Source organism: Zosterops lateralis (genome assembly GCF_965231275.1).
Source record: "Zosterops lateralis genome assembly, chromosome: 8".
Lineage (NCBI taxonomy): Eukaryota > Metazoa > Chordata > Aves > Passeriformes > Zosteropidae > Zosterops > Zosterops lateralis.
In genome coordinates, this window is record NC_139768.1 from 17,238,084 (window position 1) to 17,260,676 (window position 22,593).

Consider the following 22,593-nt stretch of genomic DNA (forward strand, 5'->3'; position numbering starts at 1 on the left):
GGGAGTAAATCTCTCCCAGCAGCAGGGTAATGGAGTTTCTCTTACAACTTTTCCCAGGGTAGGAACCTGGTGCCAGCAGCAGGTATAAATGAGTTAGTAATAGCTGTGGCTCACACCTATTCCTGCTCATGACCCTGCCTCTCCTCTGGAGGAGTGCCAAATTCCCTGCACACTCAGATAATCATCTGAGGCAGGCTTGCACTGTTGGTGTGCTATGATTGCAAGTAAATCTGTCCCTAATAGCTTAATGACTTTACTGCTAGTCAGCTGAGCTGTAGTGATTTGGTTTTCTGCATGCTCCCTGTTTATTGGAAATACATAAAAGAATGTGTTACTTTTAAGCATCTTTTCTGTCTTTACACTTACACTACCACATCCTAAGGAGGAGTGAGAAGGAATATAGACCAAACTGTTGAAGCCACTGCACTGATTCTCTTCATTTTCTCCTCCACAGGAAGCATCTCAACAATTGCCAACAGTGAAAGCACAAAGGAAATCCCCAACTGCACTAGTGTTTAATACTGAGAATCCACTTGGTCTACAGCATTTCTGACTTTTTATTTGTAATTATTATTGTTATAATTATTATTATTATGAAAAAAGAAAGAGTTATATGTCATTATTATCATTTGGGAGGGAATGGGGTGGGCTTTTTGTGTTTACCAGGGCTGCATTCATAAATAGCAGAGGTTCTTCATATTTAGGGAATGCACATCAGATTAGAAACAAAAAGCAAAGAATGAGTCAAGTGTGCAGTGAGATTTGAATGCCAGCTTCCTGTTAAATACAGAATGGGAATTCAGTATTCAAATCCAACAGATAGGTGTGGTACCTTCGGCAACATGTTGTAAGTAAATTGTCTCTTTTCAGAATAAGTCATGAATCAGCTGCTTCATCCCGCCAGAGGGTTCAGACTGGGTTGTTGGACCAGGCTGTGCAACATGCCAACATCCCTCGCTTTCCAGTGACATGCATGTCTCAGCTTTTTGCAGGATCTTGCCTCTTTTAATTGCTTTTAATTTCAGTCACCCTCTGGCACTGTTGACTGCTGAGAAAGAGAAAAAAAAATCAGAACAAACACACACGTCAGTGTTCCTTGGACTACAGACTGGCTGGAGGGGACAGGACCACAAGCAGTGGAGGAGCAAGCCTGAGTTTATGAATGCAGCCCCAACCCTGTGCATGTGAATAGCAAGGATGCCGAAGGCCTACTGTAGATAATTACAGTGTACATAGCTTTTTATTTCTTGGGAAATAATTTAATGTTTAGTAAAAAAAGATATGTTTAAAAGAGAACCTGAACCACACACGCACGGCCACGTGCGCACACACACATGCCAGCCAGACAGGGACCCTGGTGAGCACTTGAGTCACACTTGGGTTCCAAGAGTGTTCCAGTTGTCTGTCATATTTCAATCTGACACTGCTCTCTATAAAGAGAGTAGTTTATTTCTCTATGTATAACTGCAAGCCTTTTTTTACGTATATATATATATATATGGTGTCATTTCCTGTGATGGAGCAGAAAAAGATATTAGGAGGCCAGACTATGAGCCTGTTGTGAATATTTTAACAATATTTGTCATCTATTCATCTCTGTCACTGTTGCCCACTTCTGAGAATGATCCTGGTGGCATCTGCTAGTGAAAATGAAGAAAAGAACCCTGAAATTATCACTATCTCTGTGTGGGCAAGTATCAGTGGCCTTGCTGTACCCAGTACAATCTCAGCTCAGCAGTGGGGCAGGTTGCAGTAACTTTACTCCCAGGGGGAAATGATGCTTTTTGCAGTTAAGCTGATGAAGTGAAGTTCTATTTAGGATGTGTAAGAGTAGTAAATTTTGGCCGAACGTGATGTGTGCGATTAGGGACTGCTCTTTGGAGAGGGCAGGGGAGGGTCAGACCTGCATTAATGAGCTATGAAAGGTTCTTTCTTGTGAGTGCTGCAGAGTGGCAGCTTCCAGTTCAGAGTGGAGATTTCTGCATGGTGGGTTGGTGTTTTCTGATTAGAACAGGGAGGTTAATGAAGAAAAGGTATTGAAAAAGCTCTTTAGAAATTTTTTACTACACTGAATTGAGGATATTCCTATGAAAAGGTAGAGTTTTGGGCCAAGAGGTTGACTTAATGGTGAATTACTTCTTATCCATTTTTCTTGAGTTGATGATATCAAAAATGAACCTTTTTCTGCAGAGTATTGACTTGTAGGACCCAGCAGGAGGGGAAGGAAGACTGGGAGCATGTCTGGGAAAATATTCTAGTGTTTGTGTGGTAACAGGAGGCAGAAATGACAGCAGATGACAATATTTGTTATCATTTCTTAGCATCTGGATACAGGGCCTCAATCACCCTTAATATATCTGGGCTGGAATTAGGAGATAGCTGGAATTTGGGTGTTATCTCTCTGCATTGCAACATGCCAGTGGGCTACCAACCAGCCTCAGCTACACCTGTTCACTCTGGCCAGTAGGCTGGAATGTCTTTCAAGGGTTAAAATCCTGATGGCTCTGCAGGTGGAGAGAAGAGTGGTTAAACACAATTTTGTGGAACTCAGGAGGTGTTTCAAGATTAAAACTGTAAACCTAAAAAAAAAGAGGAAAAACTGCTTCTTGAGAAATACTAAAACTAAATATTCTCAGTTCTTCTCCTTTTCAGTCAGGTTTGTGCATTTTTTTTTTCTGTTGATTTAAAAATATTTCTCTTTTATTTTCCTCCTCACATTTCTGCTCTGGTTTCTAATACAAGGTGAAGAGCAATGGCTGTGTTATTCTATTTAACCTTGGTTTCCATCCATCACAAGTGCATAAACTGTTGCATTACTGTCTCTGTTCTACTGAAACACCCCAGTAGTTTACAGTAATGGCCCAGTCTGGTGATAAGACTGTTAGCACAAGGCCATAGCTTCCCATTTAGGAAAAGGTGGGAGGAATGTACATAAACACTGGTCCCATGGGCTTTGAGCTAAATTGTGGGCTGATCTCAGTCTTTGCTGATCATTAGGATTTAAGGTATTGCTGTGGTGAGCTGCTGCAGGGAGCTGAATGTAAAATACTCAGTATTTTCTGTATTAACTTTTTTCCTTTATAAGCCACGAGACAAAGTGAAAATTTTCACTATTTGGAATTGTATACGTTTTTCATGGGCTTGATTTCATGTCATTTTAACAAGAAAGTCAGAGGATTACAGTTTTCATATTTTTTTCTTAATTTCTTTTCACTTTTTTAAAAATTTTATTCCTTTACACTTTAAAAAATTGCTGTTAAATGTCTCAAATGGAAGAAAGTAAGAAGGAAAAATCGGGAGTAAGCTGTTGAAAAAAATGGAAAAATTTTCACTTCTCAAAAAGTAATTTAATCTCAGCGAAGGCTGAGAAATTTCTGAATGACACTTTTGGAGAAACACCTGTCTAGAATGTAATTTTCCATACAAAATAATCCTAAAGTATCCTACAAAGCGAACATGAAAAATCCATGGAGCCAAAACTGCATGTCAGAAAATCCTGACTGATTCTTATGTTTGCTCAAACTCCCTCTTCCATAAGACTTGATGGTGTCCATAAGACTTGAGTGTCACTGTCTCTCATTGTAATCTGTCAAGTACTGCCAGCACCAGGGTGTGTGCTCCAGGCACATCCCCAAGGTGTGCATGGGACCACATTTACCAGGTCATTCCTGCTTCTTTAGGCACAGTCATGGCTGATGGGGGCTGAAAAAAGCTTGGGTTTTTCAGCAGACTGAAAATCTGCTCCTTGAGAATACAAGAAGGGTAATCAGTGCATTCCTGTCTGTCCATGGGTCCTCTGTGAGGTTGGGATTGTGCAGCCAGCCCTGTTCACCTTTTTTGAACATCCTGAGCTGCAGTGTTAGCACAGACTGGAGTGTTGGCCACTTTTATTTGTTTTGCTGGGAAATAACAACTTGGGCTTGTCATTAGGGTTTTTTCCCCTGCAAGTTTTGCCCCTCAGGAAAATGTAATGGAAATCCTCAAAGCTGTCGATTATTATTTACCTGAGTAATGAGGGAAATAGGCAATGGCATCAATGGAACATAAATAGCTCCCGCACTGTAATTATGTAAAAAGAGGAAATGAAAGAGAGAGAGACAGAGAGCAAGAGACTGGGTCAGTGCCCTTTATCACTGCCAGCCTTTCCCCCATGATGGATTAGCTGTAATTTAGGAATAATGCATGAGATCTGGAGACTAGATGCAGCTTCTGGCTCTGTGTGGCTGACAGTCTGATATAAACCATGGACAGATCCTTTATTGAGTTTAACTGGTACTCAAGAACCCTAATACTAAACCTGGAAGGATCAGAGGTGAGTGACAGGGGGCTACAGAGTGTTCCAAACACAGTTGCCATCAATGAGAGCATGTGTAGGAAGTGTGCATTTTTTTCTGGACTAACTTTGGTTTCATGGATGTACAAAGATGTCCTGATGTCCTATTCTCCTCCCTTTCCCTTCAATCAGCTCCCACACACATTCCAGGTCTAATGAACCAAACCAGAATCCTCACATTCTTTCTGGTGATATTGGACAGTGCATTAAACCCAAACCACCACCGTGGTTTCAAAGGATTAAATGAGACAGACAATTGCAATACCTGTATTGAACACAGTAAAACAACTGCATGAGTCATATATATACATATATATATACTGTTCTTGGTTTTATTGTTCCATTTGAATATTTCTACTGTAAAAAAAGGCAGTGGTTTTGAAATTGTTGAAAATAAATGTATTTTTGTACATCAGAGTTACCCCGGCTGCTTTTTCAATCCTTGTTCTTTTTAGATTTCCTTTTGGCAAGGTCTTCTCTCTCTTCTGAATTTCCCTTGCCATACCTATCCCTCCAACTCTGTTGTTCAGGGCCATGCATGCACATGGAGTTTCAACAGAAAAATGTTCTAAGGCAAGATTTTTAAGATAAGAGAGATAACAACTACCTTTCCTTCCTTCTTAGTGCTCCTCTCCAGAAATAATTATCTTCTTACTTTCCATTCTACAGGCTGATTGTCTTTGGAGCCTCAGAGGTGAATAGGAGGGGAGAACATTCTGTTTGTACAAGTACAACCCCATAAATCCCATGCTCTCACCTACCTGATTTTAGCTTGTAAGAGACTGTAAAGTGCCAATGTGGGAAAAAAAAATAAAAGAAAGAAAAGGATTCTTCACTCCTTTTGGAGTTCAAGACCAGAAAAGAGAGCATAGAAATATGTCTCTGGATATGTATCAGCCATCTCCAACCATGCACATGCATACATGCACACCTCACCCTCCCTCCTTTCCCTTAGGTCTGAGGTCCATAAACTCCAGTTGTTTCTGTTTTTCCTTTATGTCAGAAAGCTGAAAAAATCAGGCAATGAAGGACTAGGTTGGCCATCCCTGAGTGTGATGTATGAGATGCTTTCAGCATTGCAGAAGACCTCCCAGCTTTTGAAATACCTGGGTCTGCTCCTCTTTACAGCAATGAACAACTTGTGTTCATGGGATCCTGAACTACAAGTTATGGACAGACAAGCACAAAGGGTGAAATTGCCATGGATTAACAAGCTACCACTGAGACCCAGTGTTCAACTGTTCAGAAACCCAGCTGAGTGCAGCTGTGAAGTCAATGGAGGCACTTAAACTTCATGGCCTAAAACATGAGCAGTGGCTCAATCTTTGCCTGGATCCAGCTGTTTTTTCTGTGATGGACAGACTCCTTACTCCTTTTATTAAGGGCAGTGTAAGCATTGTTTAATACATTATGAAATTGTTGTGGTTGTGCCAAATACCCCTCAATCAGGGAACATGGTGCTGCTCAGCAAAATGCATCATAATTACTCCTGGAGTCAGCTCATCACTGTCTTGTTTCACTCCTGGCACCGCACACTCCAACAGGCTGAGGCTGTGCCTAGCTGACATTGCCCTCTGCCTGGGTCTTCCTTTTCCCTTGGCCCTCTCCCCAGTGAAGTACTCTGATTATTAAGGACTATCAAAGCACCATTGCATTACTGACATATTATTGTAATACATCACTTGAGTGCTGGTCTGCTGTTGTATATCATGGTGCTACATCAGGGAAATGGCAGGTGACAGGAACCCAGGACCCAAAGACAGATCACTTTTCTAAGCTTTATGGGCTGCTTTTTTTTTTTTTTTTTTTTTTTTTTTTTTTTTTTTTTTTTTTTTTTTTTTTCCCTGAAGACCGCAAATATAGGCAAGGGAAGCAGTATTGGACTGCTGCCATGAAGCTTTCAAAACCTTTAAATATATTTATCTATACATTTTTCCCTTGACCCTGAAACATTAATTAAACAAATCTGCTAATGAGACCATAGAGATGAGTTTATTTTGCGTCATGGAGGAAAGTTCGTTCCTCACTAGGAACTGTTTCATGTGTGTCTGTGTGAGCAGAAAAGAAAGATTTGTCCTTGCAAAACAAAAAATAATTTGTTCCTGAATTTAAAAAAAAAATATTATTAGTAGGTCAATTGGCTGTATTTTAAATGTAGTTGTGCAGGTAGAGGTAGGACAGGAGGCAATTGTGCTGTTGGTGTTGGGATTTTACCCTTGATAAATATAAAAAGATTTGTCTTACTGTTGTTTTATGCTGGTTCTACCTGTTCAGGCCCCCTGATATCAGTGAATTTAGTCTTGATTTACATCAGTCTGAGCTTTCATATTAAGAGGAGTTACATGCATACTTCAAGGACAGAATAAATCCTTTTTAATGCCTTACTGTGACTGTCAGGCAGTTTTCAGACCAAAATTTAGGGGATATTGTAATACTACTAGTAATAAAAAATCACATACAGGGTAGTTGGAAGGAAGGAGAAGCGTGTTTATTAAATTAAAAAGAAATGTTATGATGATGTATGTTTTTAAAATATTGGCTACATGAACCTGGAAGGCAAAAAGGAGAGAAAAACTGGAAGTCAGATGTGAAGAAGAGTGAGGAGGAAGAGAGGTGGACCAGGCTGGCTGGGATCCAGTGGCTGATCAGAAGGCACAGTGAGAGGCACATGGTTGGTTAATCATTTAATGATTTTAGCACAAGAAATTTTACAGTCTCAGGCTGGATCAACTGAATCAATAGGAGATGTAGCACATTCAGGCCATATAAGATGGAGTCATCTCTGCTTCCACATCCTGATGGTCAGCATTGAAATTCAAGTTTTAAGCAAGTGATTCCCTACTGAAGTCCCAGTATTGAGCATTGAGGGTCCTGATAGAGCAGTGTTGGGTTAGTGAGGGCTCAGGCAGATTTCTTGGCTGATTTCAAAGCTCAGCCCAGGGTTGCTTGTGATTTTATTCAGTGGCTTGGGTGGTTGCTGTGAAAATGAAGTAGCTCCTGATGTGGGCTGTAAGAAAAATGAACCTGAGGAGGTCAGTGGGGAAAGGGAAGGAAGATGAGATGACAAAACACTGTGCAGTATTTGTCAGTTCATGGGACACAATCCTCTTGCATAGATAATAATTCATATGCTGGGTGAAGCAAGGAGTTAAATCCTTGTGTGGGAGGGGAGACAAGGCTAAACCATCAAGGACTGACTGAGGCAATTGTCTGGGATGGGACAAGGGGTGCACCCTTGTCTTTGTGAAATGAGCATTCCCTGGAGAGACTCTTAGAGAACCAGGGAGAGTAGAGAAGTTTTAATGAGTAAAAGGGGTGGTGAAAATAAATGTGAGATAATCTGACAACCAAAATGAGTCAAAATCAACCTGGGCAGCATCTGCTGCTGCTGCACCTGGAAACATTTGGGTGCACTTACAGTGTCCCAACGTGTACACAGCCCTCATTACAGAGTGATTCTGGATCTCATGAAAGTCCACAAGGATGGAGAAAGACTGGCACCCAAAACATGGCACACAGAAAAGTTTCTCCTCCCTCGGGAGCCCTCCACGCATGCATATGCTGAAGGGTCTGAAGCTGATTGCAGGCAAATTTGAAAGTCTAAATCTATTTGTGGTTCTGGACTTTACTGCCTAATAATATCACCTACACTTGGAATAATCTGAGATACTGTTAGGAATACCTGTGAGACTGGTTTTAATTTTTTTTTTAACCTTGAAATGTTCCTGTCAGTTCCAGTCTACAAGCTGTTAGAGATCTGAATTGAACTATAAGATGCTGAGGGAATTTCCCCTTCATTATTTTTTGTGTAAAACTTCCCTTCCTTTTGTAGGTTATGCAGTAAAGTCTCCGCATAAGCTTCAACTCCACTTTCACCCACTGCACTTTGGGACTATGAATAATTTACAATATGGATAATATTTACTGTGTGAACAATTTGTTCATTTCTAAAAGGAAAAGTCACAGAAAGGGCAGGCACATGCAATTCTGTGGCTTTGGTTCAGGGGGGCCTGGAGATGCCCTGGCATCAGTGGGCTCTTTCCTCTGGATCTGTCATTAGCTCCTGCAGACCTTGGGGTACACTCTTACTCTGCACAAACACTCACAACATCCCACAGCCCCTATAATTTACCAGCAGAAGAGGGGGATTTAAGAACTGCTGCAAATCACTTATCAATTCAAAATACTTTCATCAGCCTTGAAACATAAATTGATCCTAAGTAGTAGGAGGGAATTGATCTAACTTATTTATCTGTTCCATTAATGAATTTTTGACAAAGTTATTTTGAGAACAAGATGTGAAGACAATACAAAGTCTAAGCAAATTAGCGCAGACCGTGCCAGGCTGAGAACCAAATTCCTGCACATCAGTCTGGTGAAAATTTCTGGACTTAGGAACTCTTAAGTCAGTCCAGAGATGCTCCGTGGGGATGGAGAGCAAGAGGGAACTGAAAAAAAAGGTTTATTTCCTTACTTAAGTGGCTATTTGGACTTAAACCACTAACCTAAGGTCATGCATTAGTTTCTGTTTTGGGCTAAGGTGGGTGTCTGCATGCTGTTAAGTTCCATCATATCTGAATCTTAATTTCTGTTTGTAGCTGCTGCACACCAACAATCTGCAAACTGAACTGGACCTTCCCTACAGACCATCTGGCTTACATTAGGAACTCTGGCTGTAAGAAAGCCTAAAAGAGACACCTGGACTGGAAGGTGTGAAAGAGTGTAAGTGAGTGTAAAAGGCTTCAAAGGGATGCTGAGGATTCACTCTGAGCCCAGAAGGGTGCTAGGGTTTTGGTTTGTTGATTTTCTTTGATGGTAAAACTCTGCCTCTAGTTTTTAAATCATAATTAATAGCTCATCAGGAACATTGGCTTCAGAAGTTATTACTATGTTTCAACAGATGTTCAGCCAGTCAGATTATTTAATTAGCTTCATGCTCTTTAACCTCATAAATCTGTGAAAGCTGTGACAAGGAAAAGGAAAATGAATTCATGAAAATAAATCAATACCCTAGACCTTAATATAGCCTGAAAAATTTTGATCCAAGCACCACTGAAAAGTTTGGGGAGCAAACAGAATGCTCCTCTTTGGGCTGTAAATCACATGTGAGCACAGTTTCAGAGGAAAAATGCCCTGAATTCTCAGCACAGCATTCTTGGGAAGTGGGAAAGCTTGGAAAAGCCTTTGTGTGTAGGGAACTGCTTTGGCATTGGAGAGACCTGCATGTGGTCCCTACCTCTAACACTGACTTAAAATGTGACTTTCAAAAACCCAGTTTGTTTTCTCCTGTCCTCCTTAAACAGTGGAAATGTTGTCTCAAGCACAGTCCAACCCTAAGGATATTTCTTGAAATTTCTTCAGAGAAGATGGTCACCGTTTAAGACATTATTTGGAAGAAAACTTTCTCTGCTTCCCATTCACCAGAACGCCTTGGGAGACTTGCTCCCTGATTTCCTTACCTCTGTTACTTCCTTAGCTTGGGTAATAGCAACATCACTCCTTCTGGTATACTAAAAGCCTTTTTATGTTTGTTTGAAGTGGGTGGATTGATAGATAGCCTAGGAACCTGCCAACATATCTGCAGAGCCCCAAGGCCACACCAGCCTGTGAAGATGGAATGCTAAGTGACAATTTGGTTGCTTCACTCACCATGGTTCATCTGTAGTACATGAGGCTTTTGCAAACAATAAAGTTAGTGCTCAATGTGTGTGAATCTGACTGAAAATAATCCTCCTTTGTTCAGTTTCAGGCCATTCAGTGAACAAATCTTTCTGTTGCATGGCAAGAACCAGCCACTGCCAAGATCCTGGAGCAGCAAGGAGACTGGTGCCTCCTGCATTTACTGCACTCATACATTGTGTGATTACAGGGGACACAAGTCGGTGAATCAAAGCACACAATGACCCAATTCATCCTCAGTGTGCTTGGAAGTAAAGGGTTTTATTCCCGTGTGTGGTATTTTAAAATGTGTTTCCCTCATCTTCATTTCAGAAAAATACTTTGTTAACAGTCTTTTTCCCCTCCAGAGACCAACTTCAAACAAGACATCATTTATAGAGGAGAAAACTCCATTCAGTAAGGGCTTTTTTTGTACCTTTGCTGGCTCCAGCAAACCATGCTTTTCCTTAATTTTTCCTTCCAGCAATTTCATGTAATATGTTTCACAATATGCCTGACTTCCATAAATCAGAGGGGATGGAAACCTGTGCATGGCGGGAATGGATTTGCTCCAGAAACTTCTGAAGGTCAGTTTTGACTTAGCTCTGAGCTCTGTGGAGTGGGATTGAGGTCAAGCATGGACAATATAGTAATTTCCTTGAAGCCTGCAATTAAATGGTTTGTTTTTTTTTTTTTTTTTGCTTTATGAACCTGGTAACACTTTCTACACAGCATGCACCACTCAATGCCCTGGGCTGTGTTTTCCTGACTGCAGCACTGCAGTGGGTCTGCTCTTCTTGTTCTTATTGCCATGGTAGGAACTATCACCAATCACATTTGTCTGTTTTTATAGTCAGGTACTTTCCTATGGCTGTGTTGTGGTTTGGTTTTCTGGTTAGCTGCTTTCTTTCACCACCACCTACTTCTCTGCCTTTCTTACTTGCTTATATCCCTGCTCAGAAATTTCCACCTATGCAGCCAGTTTAATGGGGAGGTGAAATTCTCCCTTGTTAATTCAAAGGTGTGGAAGAGGAGAAATCTGGTGTTGAGGATGGCCAGCTTTTGCATCTTTACTTCACCACTAGAAAATTTAAGTTCAAAACAGTTCAGGCCATATGACTTCCCTCCTTCTGAGGGTTAAAAACCATCATCTGCCATGTCAGCCAGGTCAGGGACATCCTTCTGCTGAAAGCATCTTACTCAGGCCAGGCTTTGACAAAAGCCTTCCTCCACCTGTGAGGAAATGGACAGGACTCTGAGCTAGTGCTCAGTTTATCTTGTTTCCCTCTTCCTATCCTGTAGGAAAACAAACAAATTATGTTTGTGTTTGTTGCCTTTGTTGCCTTTCTGTAGAAGTGATGCTACCTTTATAAATCTTGGTCTCATCACTTTTTAGCCATGACAGAACTAAGAAAGAAATTGCAAGGGATGAAAATGCTTGTAACAGTTGCATTTATTTTTTTTTTTAAATGAAAAATACCTCCCAGGTAAAGGGAGACATTTTTCTCTGATAAATCCCACATTTTGTGCAGAGCATGAACAGGTAGGGCTGAGGTTTTCATGGTAACCCATCTTTAGTACAGTTATTACTCCTGGTACCCAAATGATCTGTTTTCTAGCAGTTAAAAAGAAACCATGAAAATATCTTCCAGTACAATCAGGAGGGCTTCTTTTAGAAGCTCTTCTTTTAGAACTCCAACGCCTTTAAAAACATAGAGTTTTTTTCTTCCCCTTTAATTTTTTTTTTTTTTTTTTTTTTTTTTTTTTTTTTTTTTTTTTTTTTTAAATGAAGAATACAACAGGGATTAAAATGAAAAAGGATCTGGAATCATTTTGACTGAGAGGAAAGAAATATTTGTACATTATGCATTGTACTCTCAGTTATTCATCAAAAGTTTCATTCTTCTACTAAAGTCTTTTCCTTATCTTAAAGCCACTGACATGAATATATATCACCGAGTTAAAAAGATTGAATTACGCTTCTCCTGCTGCTGCTGAGATTCATGGAAGCTCAAAGCCCAGCCTAGTCCCTAGGTGTACCGAGCCACTGCATTTTATGATTTTCGGAGCACAACGCTAACAGGGTTTGTCTCTTCATTGTGATACGGAGATGATTGAAAATGTGCTGCTGTATTGCTTGATAAAAGACCGTTGCCAAAAAGGAGAGCAGCTTTGTCATTTGAGAACATTACCCATGGGGTTTAAGAGACCTACTTGACAGCAAAAGCTCCAGCAGATTTTTTTCTTTAAAGCAATATGTTCTCCATTGCCACTGTCAACAGCTTGAACAGGAGATAAGAAGGAGCTGAGATGTGATCCATAAAATCTTCCCTGAGTATTGTGTTGCCCCATAAGTACCAGGGGAACAAGTGACATTTTCTTGCTCTAGTTCTTAGCGCTTGTTCAGGAAGAGAATGACTCTTGGTTTGTGCTGCTCGTGGTTCATTCCTGATGTCTGTTCTGAGGGTGCCCAGCTTCGAAATGAATGGGGCAGAGCAGGTGCTGCAGGCTCAGCAAGGGGGGACTGACTCACTGCCAACCCTGACTCACTGCTTTTTGGAGTTATAGAGATCTTTGCTGCCACATTAACAGGTGAAGGGCAAAGGGAGGTGTTATAAAATGAATTTGGTGTGTTTAATGTGCACAGGCAAGACATGTCCTTTGCAGGATGTACTGTGATGTCTTGAGGCAAAGATGTAGGGGAGGTTCTACTCCCCAGCCATCTGTGTGATGGGAAACAGAACCATTTTTAGGTCCTGCACAGGGGTGTGGGGTCAGCAATGAGACCAGAGCACTCCTGTGGCAGGCAGACTGAGTTGGCAGCATGCAGGATATGGCACAGGATATGGCTCTGAGCAGTCTCAGCTGGCACCCCTTTCCTTACCACTGCATGGGAGGAAGGGCTGTCCCTGGTGATCCGGCATCAGGGCACAGACTTGGTGACATCATCTTCAAACTCACTGAGATGGAACAGTGAGAAGGAATTGCATGTGTCCTGGATTTCCTAGTGGGTCTTGACTCATTTTACGTTTGACACACAAGGGCTTAATTTTTTCTCAATCTTTTTGAAATGCATTGAAAGAGACAGTTCATACCAAGGAGCCTCAAATTCATGATAGACAGGAAAAGTGCTGAGGCCCGCTCTCATACCTGTGTCACAGGTGCTGATGAGGGTACAAGGGCAGCTGTTAATGTCCCAGGACCAAGGAGCCACATCCCATATGCAAAATGCTGCTGTGACCTTCAGCAGGAGGGAACTCAGTGGACAAAAATCCCCTTGCTCCTGGTAGCCTATGAAGTGTGAGTTAAGTTTCATGACAGAGACTCCAACTCTTAGCTAGAGATAACATTTTCACCAAGCTGGTTGTGCATTTCTGGATGCAAGGCTACCCAAATAGTGTGTAGGATCACAGCAGCACCAACATAATGCAAAAATATCATCTAAGGATTTCCAATGCACAGCTATTTGCTTTGCTAACACTTCAGACCTAGGGCATTTCATTGCAGAACTGGTTCTGTACACAGCCACACAGAGCCCTCCAGGCCTCCTCAGCCACCTGCTCCTGTCATGATCCACAAATGCATTTCTCTGTCTGTGCCAGTGGTTGGGCACCCACCAATCCTTGTTTTGCTCCATAACAAGGAGTGTTTGATGATCTGCACTGAGCCATATGTCATTTTGCAGCAACATGCCTTTGACTGGAAAATGGACCACTGCAATTTGAGAGGCACTGAGCTCCAACTTGCCAAGGGCAAGTAGAGATAACTTGAACTGAGGGGAGCTGGAGAGAGGGAAACCGTATCTAAAGTCCCCACTGAAGTTCAGGAAAACTGGATAAAATAACGATAAAATGGCCAGAGGAGAAAAAAAAAAAAAAAAAAAGTGAACTGGCTTGGTTATTGTCATTTCAGATTAAATGGAACCAGTTTGGTATGGTGATGGTGAGAAATACATTTTTAGGAAACATAAAGGGCCTTTACACATCACTTTCTTGTCCTTGACAATTCAGCAAAAGTTTTTATCTGGTTGCCTCACTCCAACTGTAATATCTGCAAACTTTTTCCTTCTTGCTGCTGTAAAGTTCAGAAAGGAAGGCTGGGGTTTAAACTCAGCCCACATAGCCCTCAACTTACCTATTTGAAGAAACAGATTGTGAGAGGCCCAATGAGAAATCACATTTCTGTGATTTGAACACCCTTCCTTCTCTCTAAATTATGAAGTGATGCTGGGCAAAAATTAGCTGAGGCACTGTGGTTTGCTCTCGTGCTGGTTGAGCAGCAGGGCTGAACCAGGCAGATGACCAATTAGTGAAGGCAAATAGCACAGGAGCAAACTCTTTTGAGCCAGGTTGCTGCTCCAAATGAAGTGAAGGGGTTTTCGGCCTGTGCCCAAAATTAAATGAGGCTTAAGTTAATCCAGATGTCCTAGCTATGTCCTCAGCATCAGTATCCAGCTATGCTTGTGTTGGGGGTGCTTTCAGCAACAGGACAGAAACTGTGAGGAATTTGGAGAGGTGTCTGCTTTGTTTTGAACTCTTAAACCTCTTAACTTCCAAGACCTGTACAAAATCCTAAGGAGGTTTTTGAAACAAAAATAAGAAAATACTGAAAAATCCCATTTGTGCCATTCCCACTACCAGAAAATGTGCCAGTAGTAGCAGGTTCCTGAGGTAATAAAGAAGGAGGTCACAGCCCATCAGGTCTGAAGCTGCCAGACTGGGAGGATGGTGTAAATCAGTGCAGTGCTCTGATGCCAGTCACTCATACCAGGGAACTGCTCTGGGTTACACCAGCCCTGGCTCTGACTCCTTGCAGTGCTGGACTGAGGTGTATTAGGCCAAAACTGGGAACAATCTCTTCAGCAGCTGCCCTTATTTCACAAGTTAACTTTTTTGCCTGTTTCCCTCTTCTGAACTCTGGAGCTCTCTCTTTCCACACGAGCTGAGCTTTCTTGAAAACGATTGTTTAATGGGAACATCTGGTATGTGAATGGAAGACTTAGTACTCTTTTCCCTTCAGTAAATGCTCATTGCATACTTTAAAAGTTGATCTTTAGTTTTCCTTCCCCTAGCAGAGAAAAAAATATGGATCATTACTTGACAGAACAGCCTGTGCTCTTTAGTTATGCAGCATGTGCAGGTGTAAATTTTGAGCCCTGACTTATGAGCTTTGCCCACAATTAAAAAATTTCTGCTGTAAGCCCTTGGTTTCTGATGAAAATGTAGCAATCCTTCATATTGTTCAATTAGTGCTAATTAGCTATTACCTGTGCACAATATTCCTTGTCATTCAATAACCACAATCTGGGATATTTCTTTTTTGGGAGGAAAAATGCCTTACAAAAAGAACCCCACAAAAAATTCTGAGTTCTTTGACATGGATGTTGTTTAGAACTGTGGAAAATTTTAAAAGGAAAGATAAATAGACATAAAAATATGTGGGATTTGCATCCATATTTTTACTTTTCCTTCTCTTCCCTCTTCCTCTTTGCAATGGAGGTGCTACACAAAGATAAGTGCTGCATGGGCTTTTATAATGACTGGCTTGGCAAACATGTGGTGGTATTGGTGAATTCATAGGCTCCATAAAGTTTTGTCCATGCACTCTGATGATTTTTTGGCTTAGCCAGCTTTAGTTGAATTCCTTGCTAACTGAAAATGATTTACAGTCATCCAATGGGAATTGTATAGGCCATGTAGAGAAAGTGGATGTGCAAAGTTTTAGGGCAAGATGCTGAATATTAACACAGTTGCTCTAATATCATTGAATCATAATGACTCCCAGCAGATTTGTTTTGATTTATGCCATCCCTGCCCCTGACATGAATAGAGTTGGCATGAAAAAGGTTGAGATTCACCTTTCTTGGGGATCCAGGAACACCTTAATGGGGAGCTGGTATCCATGATTTCTTTAGGACAGGGTCATAAACTCTATAGATGAGAGCAGTTTTGCAAACCCCATGGCAAGGAAAATGGATATAGCAGTGGGCAATATCCATCCCTGCTTTGAGTGGCAAGATTCTGCTGTGAATCAGCCTGGTACAGCAGTGGCATTGATTGTACAAATGAAATGATGGGCACTGATTTACCTACATGCATTGGAGCCTCCAGAAAAGAAGAAAGAGAATTGTATTGTTGGGATTGATACAGTATTTATTTTGGCTAACAGAGAGCAGGGCAGACTTTCACTCTCTACAAATTCCTAATTCTCTACAACTCCCTCACTCTCTACAACTCCCTGAAAGGTGGCTGTCGTCAGGTAGAAACTGATAGAATGAGAGGACACAGTCTCAAGCTGCACCAGGAGGGGAAATATAGGTTGGATATTAGGAAAAAGTTTTTGCAGAAGGAGTGATAAAGTACTGGAATGGTCTGCCCAGGGAGGTGGTGGAGTCACCATGCCTGGATGCATTTAAAAAAGAGACTGGATGTAGCACTCAGTGCCATGGTTTACTTGAGGTATTAGGGCACGGGTTGGACTTGATGAACTATAATTTGGAGACCATGTGTCTCACTCTCTTCATTTCTGCCTGACCATGTCCTCTTTTGCTGCAACAAGACACTGTTCTCTGTGTAGGTGGCTTGGTCCCACTCCTCTTCCCCTCTACTGTTTCTCTTTCAAAAATGCAAACACTCAGCTGTTCATCAGGATCCTGCTGTTTCCCAGACATTTTATTACCAGCCTTGTGACACTGGCAATTTGGATCATTTTGCTCCAAGCATATTTCATTGTGCAATTATAGTATCAGGACTGTGTCAGGTGAGTTATACAAATGATACCTTGAATGCCACTTTGGGGGTTTTGCCTGTGTGTGGTGTTGTTTTGGTTTGCTTTTATCGAGCTTCAGTCTCAGAAATAATAGACTGCTCATTTATTCCCTGGGTTTTAACAACCACCATGGTAACTATCAGAAACCACAGTTACACAATGTTACACACCTTCATTTATTATTCCAATGCTGCCTTCTGAGCTTTGTCATGGAATTGGGCTAACTGAGTTAAATGCAAGTAAAAGGTGGCCAAAGAGGATTAAAGCTAAGACCACCACCCTCTGCTGTGGTCAGAAATTTACCTTTCAGAATCTACCTTTGATTTACTAACACCTGTACTGGAAGTAACAGGACTAAATGACAGGGTGGCTGAGTTGCCAAAGGTTTCACTCAGACGGAGAAGAGATTAGGAGGGGTCTTCTGACCATAAGCACTAGATTTAGCACTCACCCAGGCTATCCAAACCAGGATTATTGTTCTAAATTATGTTTAGTCAAGAACTTGAAGCTAAGCATACAGTCTGGTTTTATGTTTTTAGAAGGTTTTTTTCTGACAAAAAGGGAAAAATGGCCAGTTGGACGGATAATTTCCTTCTTAGTCTCTTCTTTCACTTTCCTCATTGCTCTGGGCAAAGCTTTGTTTATTTTTATAAAAATTAACCTTTAGCTGCACAAAAAAAAAAAAAAAAAAAAAAAAAAAAAAAAAAAAAAAAAAAAAATTCAACCCCCAAAAACATACCCAAACCCTAACTTAATGATTTATTTCCCCAAGAGACTAGTGTACTTTATCTGTGGAGCAACTCTCTACATCCAGGCTTCTATTTTCTTGTTTTCCTTTAGGGGGTATTAACTATGTAAACAACTTCAAAACAAAGAGGCAGGATTGCTTCATTAGGGAAAACCATCCCTGCTTCCAAAGGCCTCCTGGGAAGTAGGAGAGGTTCATTAAAGTGAGGGTGATGTAAAGGCTTTGTGCACATGCAGAAATGGAACCACCATGAAACTTTAATGACCTCAATGCATTAGCAAATCTCAAGCCAGAGTCGAATTATGCTGCCTCTGGGGACCCCAGTGCACCTCCTTGGATTTTGTTTTTTAATGCTAGGGAAAATCTAGCCTTCAAATTTTAATTTTAAGAGTAGAACACTTTGATGGTGTGAACTGAAGGAGACATTCAGGCTGGTCCTAGGCCACTGACATGAAGAAAGTGAGTGTCCTAATTGTCAGATGCTGCCCTTGCTCCAGTCAGTGGTGTAGCCAAGACAGAGCTACTTAATCCATATTGCCGAATAAAGGCTCACCTGATTTCTTTTCCTTTTGGTTCTCCATGAGCAGAGTCCACTGCTGAATCACTTTTCTTGCTTTGATAAGTAACCACATGCTGGCCATTTATAAAGCACTGAAAAGACATTTGGCAGTGTTACGTCAACAGTAGGCACCTGTTCCAGGCTGTATTAATCCCAGTGGAAATTACTGTATAGGTCTCTCCTGTGAGTTATGATCTCTATTAAAGTTGGGTGACATTTCTCCAAGGAATACTTTGTTCAGCAATGGCAGAAAAAAGCACAATTTTAGATGCATTGAAACGCTGCAGAACAATTTATGCTGAAATCTGCAACCATTATCAATCTGAAGAAAAATATATACCTTCTTTCCCAGGAAATTTAGTTTAGAAATGATGGATCAAATTTGTTTAAAAGTTGCTATTGAAAAAGGAGAAGAAGCCTTTGATGAGAGGTGGTGTCTTCCACAATTTTTGAGTTCTTTTGTCTTCCCTTCCTCTTCAAGCACAGGGTGGAGGGGAGCAGGTCTCCCTTGGATGACAAAGCTTTCAAGACTGGAGGATGTGGAGAATCTGGGGACTGTGCCTGTGATATGGATTGTTTGGGAAGAAAGCATATGATACAATCTACTGCCTCTCTTGGGCAGTGTGTGTCCCCTTGAAAGGCAGGAAAGGTCATCCTGAGTCAAAATAAGGGACCAGCCAGCCCAGAGCCCTCCTTTCGGCAGTGGCTATGTGCAAAGGCTTATGGACAAGAAGGAGTGAGGCAAGTCTGTGAGACACCTCTTTCCTCGTGCTCTGCCTGCTTCCAGCTATGACTGGGCTTGGGACTTTCTGAGTCTGATGGGGTTTGTGTGCCTTGTAACCCTGAAAAGATCTCTTCCAAGCACTTCAGCAGTTTCCACTGGACCCACTGTGTCTGAGCCCACAGCATCCTTCAGTAAAGTATACTTTTCCCTGGGTTTTCTCAGACTGAGAACCACCAGTCTTGAAGAGAAGAAGGCTAACTTTTCTCCTCCTCATTGTTCTTGTTTGCTCCTTTTAGACACACAGCTATCTTTTGACTCAAATGACAATGACATTTCTATGGTAAAATAATTGTCCACTGCCTGTGGTGCATGAAGCATGTTGGGATTGCTTCAGCCAAAGAACTAATGATTCAGTGTCTGGCGTGTCTGAATGTGTCTGGTGCTATTTTGCTGATGCCAGCTGAGCTGCTGCTCTTCATTACAGCCCTAAAGTTGGCCAAGAACAGCAGATCCCACCACCAGCAAGATCCACAAAGCACCCACTGTGTGAAGTTCCCACTGTGCCCTGATGCCTGAATGGCACTGATTGGTAAGGTCAGGGTGGAGACAAAATGTAGCTGTGTCCATTCACCTTTGCAAGGTGTCAGTAACAGGCAAGGACATTAAATACTCCTTACTACCACAGAGCTGAGCAACCCTAGCAAGCAGCTGTGTGTATGGGAGGGAATCTGAGGGATTCTTCCCAGTGGCATCATTCACAGTGATAATCATTTTGAGCTCTAATTTGATTTCAATTATTTTTCCAGACCCAATATTAAGAATTACCCCTCTTAAAAAAAGCTGGCATGGGTGAAATTCAAGCTAATCCCAGAAAAAGTGGATTTTTAAGTTTTCAGTTACTTTTTTCATAAAAAGAATAAAATGTTAAGAATACCTTCACCTTTGTAGACACATAGTGTGGTGCATTTCCTGTTTGTCTGAAGGATAAGTTCTTGTATGAAGCAAGGCTTTTATTCAGGTTTAAAACTTTAATGTTGGTTAAAAAGTAATAATGCATCTATGAAGCATGGTTATGGAGGTAAATATTTAAAGGAATTGCATAAATCTGCCTTGTATCAGGGGCAAGGGTTTGGGAAGGATGCTTCCAAATTTGGAACGGGAACATTTTTTTCTTTCGTGTAGTGGATCAAATAGCAATCCAGCCTCGTCTGCCTGTCCCCAGTCAATGGAGGACCTGAGTGTCTCTGCCAACACTCTGCACAGTGTCATTTTCTTTGTGATCTGTGCATGCCTGGTGCATTGATTTTTCCATGGCACAAAGCAGAGCAGACTCTCTCTTTACTGGAGAACTAAGAAAGACCATGTGTAAAAGAGAATCATTGTTTTTAAGAAAGCAGCTTTTCACTGGTCTTGATTCTTGCTGAGACAAACATTTCTGGAACCATCCTCAGTCTGAGCCTGCCAGCATGTGTGCTATCAACCTCTGGGTAATAGCCTAGACTGGAAGTTGGCTGTGGGGTTGTTTTTGGAAGGCTAATGCCACATGCAGCTTGTGGCACTAATAGTTATTTGCTCCCTTATAGCAGCAGGGGCATATTGATCCTTGGGCATCCTAGTGGTGCAAACACATGTGATCCTTTAGCTCTCTCAAGCCCTGACTCCATCAGTTGGTGTAGACAGAGTGGTAGCTACACATCCTGGAAGTCCTTTTTACAACTCTCCCCCAGGAGGGGAGACATATCTTTAACTGGATGTGATAGTTTTCTCAGGTTTCAAAGGTGGTGGCTTGACAGCATCCGGTTTTTAATTCTAACCAAGGAAATACAGATCTAATCTTTATTTATATATTTATTAATAATGACAGTCAAGTATTTTACTTCTAAATTGGAAAGTACCAGAGGGGAAGCCGGGAGGTTTCTCACTAGCTGGGAGTCTTTACCCTGGGCCAGTGTGTTCTATAATAGCCCAGTTACTATTAAACAGAGAAAGGAATTGGTATTTTCAAAAAGGTTTAGTCTTGCTACTTCTGCAAATCCCAGAACAAGGATGATAAAAGCCCACAGGTGTCAAGATTGCTTCTCCATGTACTCCTCTTGATTTTCAGAGCTGTAGTATCTACTCCAGAATCACGTCCTTTATTTCTGTGCTAAGTGGGGGACACCACAAAGTCACCACTTGTAAGAAGTTCTCAGCTTGGCGTATTTTGTTAGATGCTCTTTGCAGCCATACCCATAAAAATTCAAGTCAGAGAGAGATTTGCAGTGCTTCCTGGGACAGATTTTTCAATGAAAATAATCACATAAATAGTGGTTAAAAGGTACTTGTGGAGGTTTTGGTCCAGCCTCCCACTCACAGAACTTTTCACCACGCTAGAGGAGACCAGGTTATGGCTTCAGGTATCTGAGTCTAGAAAGTTGTCAAAGACAGAGATCCCATGCCTTTAGTGACCTGTTCCTGTTCTGCAGCAGACTCCGTGTAAAAAAAAAAAAGCCTGCTGTCCCATCTGGATGGTCAAAGCTGAAACATTGGCCATTGCTCCTTGTTTTAGCTACAGAAGAACCTCCAGGAATCTTTGATAGGTTTCCTTAAAGCATTTGTGTCAAATATGGGATGTTTTGTGGACCAGGTGCATTTTGTTGGATTATAGAGCACATTAGTCATTCCCAGCTGGATCTGTGAGCCCATTATTGACAACCCTCTCCTGCAGACCATCAGTACAGTGAACAATACAGCAGTTGGTGCCTTTCCAAAAATGGTTTTTGATAGAGGGAAAGGAAAACCAGAAATACAAATCAGGCAGCTCTCTAGGTCGCTCTGTTGCAAGTCTTGTGGTTTTAGCTCTCCTGTCTTCTTTTCTCCTGCCTACAGTTAATTACATGGCCAGGCTGGGAAGATAGCAGGAATATTAAATTCCTGTGACAGACCTGTTGCTGCAGCCAGTTGCTGAGGCCATTTTTGGCCATAGTCAAGAGAAGGAAATTAAATAAATAGTCTTGCCTTGTCCATGGAAGATGATGCTGATACTAAGCAGAGAAACAATCTCATCAATTCCTGTGGAAGGAGGGAGAGCTGAGGAAGATAAGGGGGAAAGATGACTGAATGGCAGCTAGTGCAGTAAGAAAGTAGCATTTCCCTGTTATAGATTATAACAGGGATTGGTTTATGGATCTCACATCCTTTTCACATTTGGCTCTTATAATATGAAATCTGGAGACCACAGACAGAAAAAAACTAAACTTGGAAACCTCTCATCCAAAGCTGCTTCTGGGTGGCTATGATGCCAGTTCTGACAAATGCAGCCACTCCTCACCCTCCCATCCCAATATCCTTCCCTCATTTATTTAAACAAATAATTTTTTCTTGTTTCCATTATGCAACTTTTCTTCCTGCTCAGAGTATGGTGTGTATGTTCATGTACACATGCAGCTGGTAAACATGATCATAACACCGCTAGAATAGAGGAGGGAGACATTTATGAAACATCCAGTGTTCATATTCACATTTTTAAAGCCTTTAAGGAATAATGTGACTGGAAATACGTTTTGATGGCAAAGGTAATAATGAAATTAAAACACTGCCAATAAGTGAAGCCTGTTAAAGAACAGTGTATAACTGCAGCACATGGAGAATTGGGACCCAGGACTGGGCATTGGTGTCACAGGCAAGTCCCAGTGATATGCTGTAACACTTCAAAGGTCCACAAGTGGGATCTACTCTTTCTGCTCACAGTATTTTGAAGATGTGGAAACAGACAAGGAATCGCAGCACTGCAGACTTTTCCACTTTTCATGGGAAGAGGCAAC

The 22,593-nt window shown here is 41.5% G+C and overlaps 1 protein-coding gene and 1 long non-coding RNA gene across 2 annotated transcripts in view; one reads left to right on the forward strand and one right to left on the reverse strand.

Annotated features, from left to right (window-relative positions):
• Positions 1 to 603, forward strand: part of SORCS3 (sortilin related VPS10 domain containing receptor 3) — a 269,719-nt gene extending 269,116 nt beyond the window's left edge. Inside the window, exon 27 of the mRNA XM_083866873.1 lies at positions 455 to 603. Coding sequence (XP_083722999.1) covers positions 455 to 519 — 65 coding nt within the window. The 3' untranslated portion in view covers positions 520 to 603. The remainder of the gene's footprint in view (positions 1 to 454) is intronic.
• Positions 1 to 22,593, reverse strand: part of LOC310912356 — a 424,676-nt gene that overhangs the window by 336,499 nt on the left and 65,584 nt on the right. The window lies entirely within an intron of this gene.